Genomic DNA, 3,213 nt, shown 5'->3' with positions numbered 1-3,213 from the left:
GAACATAATTATCTTACATAAGGCTGTATAAATGACAAATACACATTAAGGAAATATTTGAAAATGATAGACAGGAGTCACCAGACACTAGGATTGTACAATCAGATTACAACCAAAAACGCAGAAGAAAATAGGTAAGAACAAAATTGCCCCTAAATAGAGCAATTTATCTTCTGCTTGATTATTGGCTAGAGACCATGAAGAACTTATCTCACTGTGGTTAGTAGAACTCAATTCAGCCCAACAATCTCATTCAACAAAGGGTCTGACCCTAAAGTTCCCTTTTTCCTGTATTTTAAACCCAAACGTCCTATTCAACCTCTCCCTAATAGAAACTTCCTGCCACTCTAACTCCCCAGATTCCACACTTCCTTCTCATGAGTTTCCTAACAGCCTCCCTGAAGTCTTTGTTTCTCAAGCTGTAGATCACTGGATTCAACAACGGGGTGACCACTGTATAGAAGACAGAAATGACCTTGTTGATTTCAGGGGACAGGTGTGCATCAGGACGTACGTACATGGAGATCATAGTCCCGTAGTAGATTGTGACCACTGCCAGATGGGAGCCACATGTGGAAAAAGTCTTCATTCGGCCAGAAGCCGATGGGATTCTCAGTATGGAACACACAATGAACACGTAGGATACGAGAGTCAGAAGGAAACAGATACACAGTACGGAGATGGACAGGATGAAAATGGACATCTCAGTGACATAAACACTGGAACAGGACAGCTGTATTAGTGGGGGAAGGTCACAGAAGAAGTGATTGATCTGGTTGGGTCCACAAAAGTCCAACTTGGAGATCAGCAGAGAAGGCAGAAAACCTGTGCCCACACCTGTCAGCCAGGAAACGGTCAGCAATGTGCTGCAGGTGTCAGGACTCATGAGGAAGGAGTAGTGGAGTGGATGGCAGATGGCCAGGTACCGGTCATAGCCCATGGAAGCAAGGAGAAAACACTCAGTAGCACCAAAAAACACAAAGAAGTAGAGTTGAGTCATACAAGCCGAGAAAGAGATGGCATGACCCCAGGATCTGAGGTTGGCCAGCAAGAAGGGCACAATGGTGGATGTGTACCAGACTTCCAGAAAGGACAGGTGTGTGAGGAACATGAACATAGGTGAGCGCAGTTGTGGATCCTGGCACACAACCATGATGATGGACAGATTCCCAGTGATGGTGAGCAAGTAGACAAACAGGAAAATGGTAAAAAGGAGGAACTGCCACTCAAGAAGATTCTGGAATCCTAATAGCTGGAACTCAGTGACTGCAGATACATTTTTAGGATCCATTGCCTGTTGGGGGAAGGAAACATCCTTGAGAACTGCAATGTTAAAGGCATTTTGTTTATTTGAAATAGGAAAGGGAAAGGGGGTGAAACAAGATGATTGGGAGGGGGTGGGGCAGTGAAATGGGGACAAAAACATGAGAAGGGGTATCAGTGTGTAAGAAGAAATGTACTTACTACCAGGCAAATGTAACTCTAACCCCTCTATACATTACTCCGAAAATAAAAAATAAAACGGTATAAAAGTTTTATAATCGTGACTACTTAGAATTTCAGTGACTAATTAGTTTAGCAGCTTAGATTTTCTTTCCTTTTTTTCTTTTTCTTTCTTTCTTTTTTTTTTTAATTTTGCCAATCCTGGGGCTTAAACTCAGGGCGTGGGCATTGACCCTGGGCTTCTTTTTCTCAAGGCTAGCACTTTACCAAAATTCCCAGCCCTAGTGATTTAGAAGGTCAAATGCATAATACCATCACTCTTTCTAAGATGATTATATATATATATATATATATACACTTTTTTTTTCCTTTTCTGCCAGTCCTGGGGCTTGAACTCAGGGCCTGAGCATGTCTTTGGCTTTTTTCTTAAGGCTAGCACTCTGCCACTTGAGCCACAGCACCATTTCTGGCTTTTTCTACGTATGTGGTACCAGGGAATCAAATCCAGGTCTTCGTGCATGCTAGGCAAGCACTCTACCATTAGGCCGAACTCCCAGCCCTCTGTTTTTTTTTAAGACACAATCTCAATATTCAGTCCAAGCTCACCTAAAATTCATGGTTTTCCTGCTTTCATCTCCCAGGTACTTGGATTACAAGTATGGTTTTGTATACCCAACATATATCATTTTATTCTGAAAAATATATACACTAGATGTTAGAATGATTTAGCAAGCTCCATTTTCTGGATTCTATGTAATATAGAAATTTCAGATCTACATTCAAGCAAGTAAGACTATGGTTAGAAGATCACATGCAATCCAATAATAAGAAAAAAGTAAAAGGTAATTGCAACAGAAATATCATATTTGCTATTTGGATTGAAAACAGAACTCTTGCAATAAATTCATATGTGTCAACTGATCAAATTACATTTGTGCATTATACTCAATGAAGCTGAAAAGCTTAAAAAAAGTAATTGTCGCAATAAAGCTTTATAAACATGGTGCATATATAGAAGAAAATGTCAGTCTGTTCCAGTTAATCTATTAGTTCATTAATCTAACATTTTTAGGTTCAGCTAGCACTGTTGCACTCTAATATGTACATTCAATAGGTCAGCTCTCCTGTGCTTTCAATTAAACATTGTCAAGCACCACTGCATAATATTGGCATTCACCTGCCACCAAGTGTTCTGTTGCTTCGTGCAAAGCAACCATTCCTTGTTTCCCTAAATATTCACTTCTCCAGTCACCTCAGTAACAATATTGTTTATGCTCTCTTTCATAATTTCCAACACATCCTTGTTGCTCAGAAACAAGCCCATGTTACTGGATAACACGAGATCTTTCAGTGAGAAAATTCTCAAGTACCAATCAGGGAAATCTACTACTTGCTACCTTTGTGCCTGCTTCTTTCATCTTGGTGAGGATATACTCTTGTGGCTGGGCTGAAACACATCCCTGAACTGAAGCTGAGGTAATGCAAGAACTTTTACATTTCATATCTCTTGCCTTGAAGTCAAGAGCTCTTTGCTGATATTTTTTTCCCTATTTGCCAAGAAGTTGATTTTCTATGCCTTTCAGACAACACAGAGACCAAAAGGTCTTGATGTCATTCTCTCTTAAATGCTGCATGCATTTATCTGATTGCTTTTAGATTCCTTGCCTCTGGAAATATGTTGCCTCTCTGGCTATCATTTCTCGCCTTTCTTTTTCTACTGTAGTCAGGTTCTCTCTCACCACTGCTCCAAAATGGCCCTGTAGCATCTTT

General features: G+C 40.3%; 1 protein-coding gene across 1 annotated transcript; it reads right to left on the bottom strand.

The window, feature by feature from the left end:
- Positions 1 to 325: 325 nt before the first annotated feature.
- Positions 326 to 1,291, bottom strand: LOC150057546 (olfactory receptor 11L1-like). Its single transcript, XM_090340204.1, has one exon. It carries the CDS (start codon positions 1,289 to 1,291, stop codon positions 326 to 328), a length of 966 nt encoding a protein of 321 aa, XP_090196330.1.
- Between the last annotated feature and the right edge of the window lie 1,922 nt (positions 1,292 to 3,213).

Source organism: Megascapheus bottae, chromosome 10, assembly GCF_031878675.1.
Source record: "Megascapheus bottae isolate mThoBot1 chromosome 10, mThoBot2.hap1, whole genome shotgun sequence".
Lineage (NCBI taxonomy): Eukaryota > Metazoa > Chordata > Mammalia > Rodentia > Geomyidae > Megascapheus > Megascapheus bottae.
Note: the sequence above shows the minus strand (reverse complement) of the source record. Positions and strands in the feature narration are given on the sequence as shown.

Coding starts and splice junctions, on each gene's coding strand:
- LOC150057546 (XM_090340204.1), bottom strand. CDS start 1,291: ATGGATCCTAAAAATGTATCTGCAGTCACTGAGTTCCAGCTATTAGGA.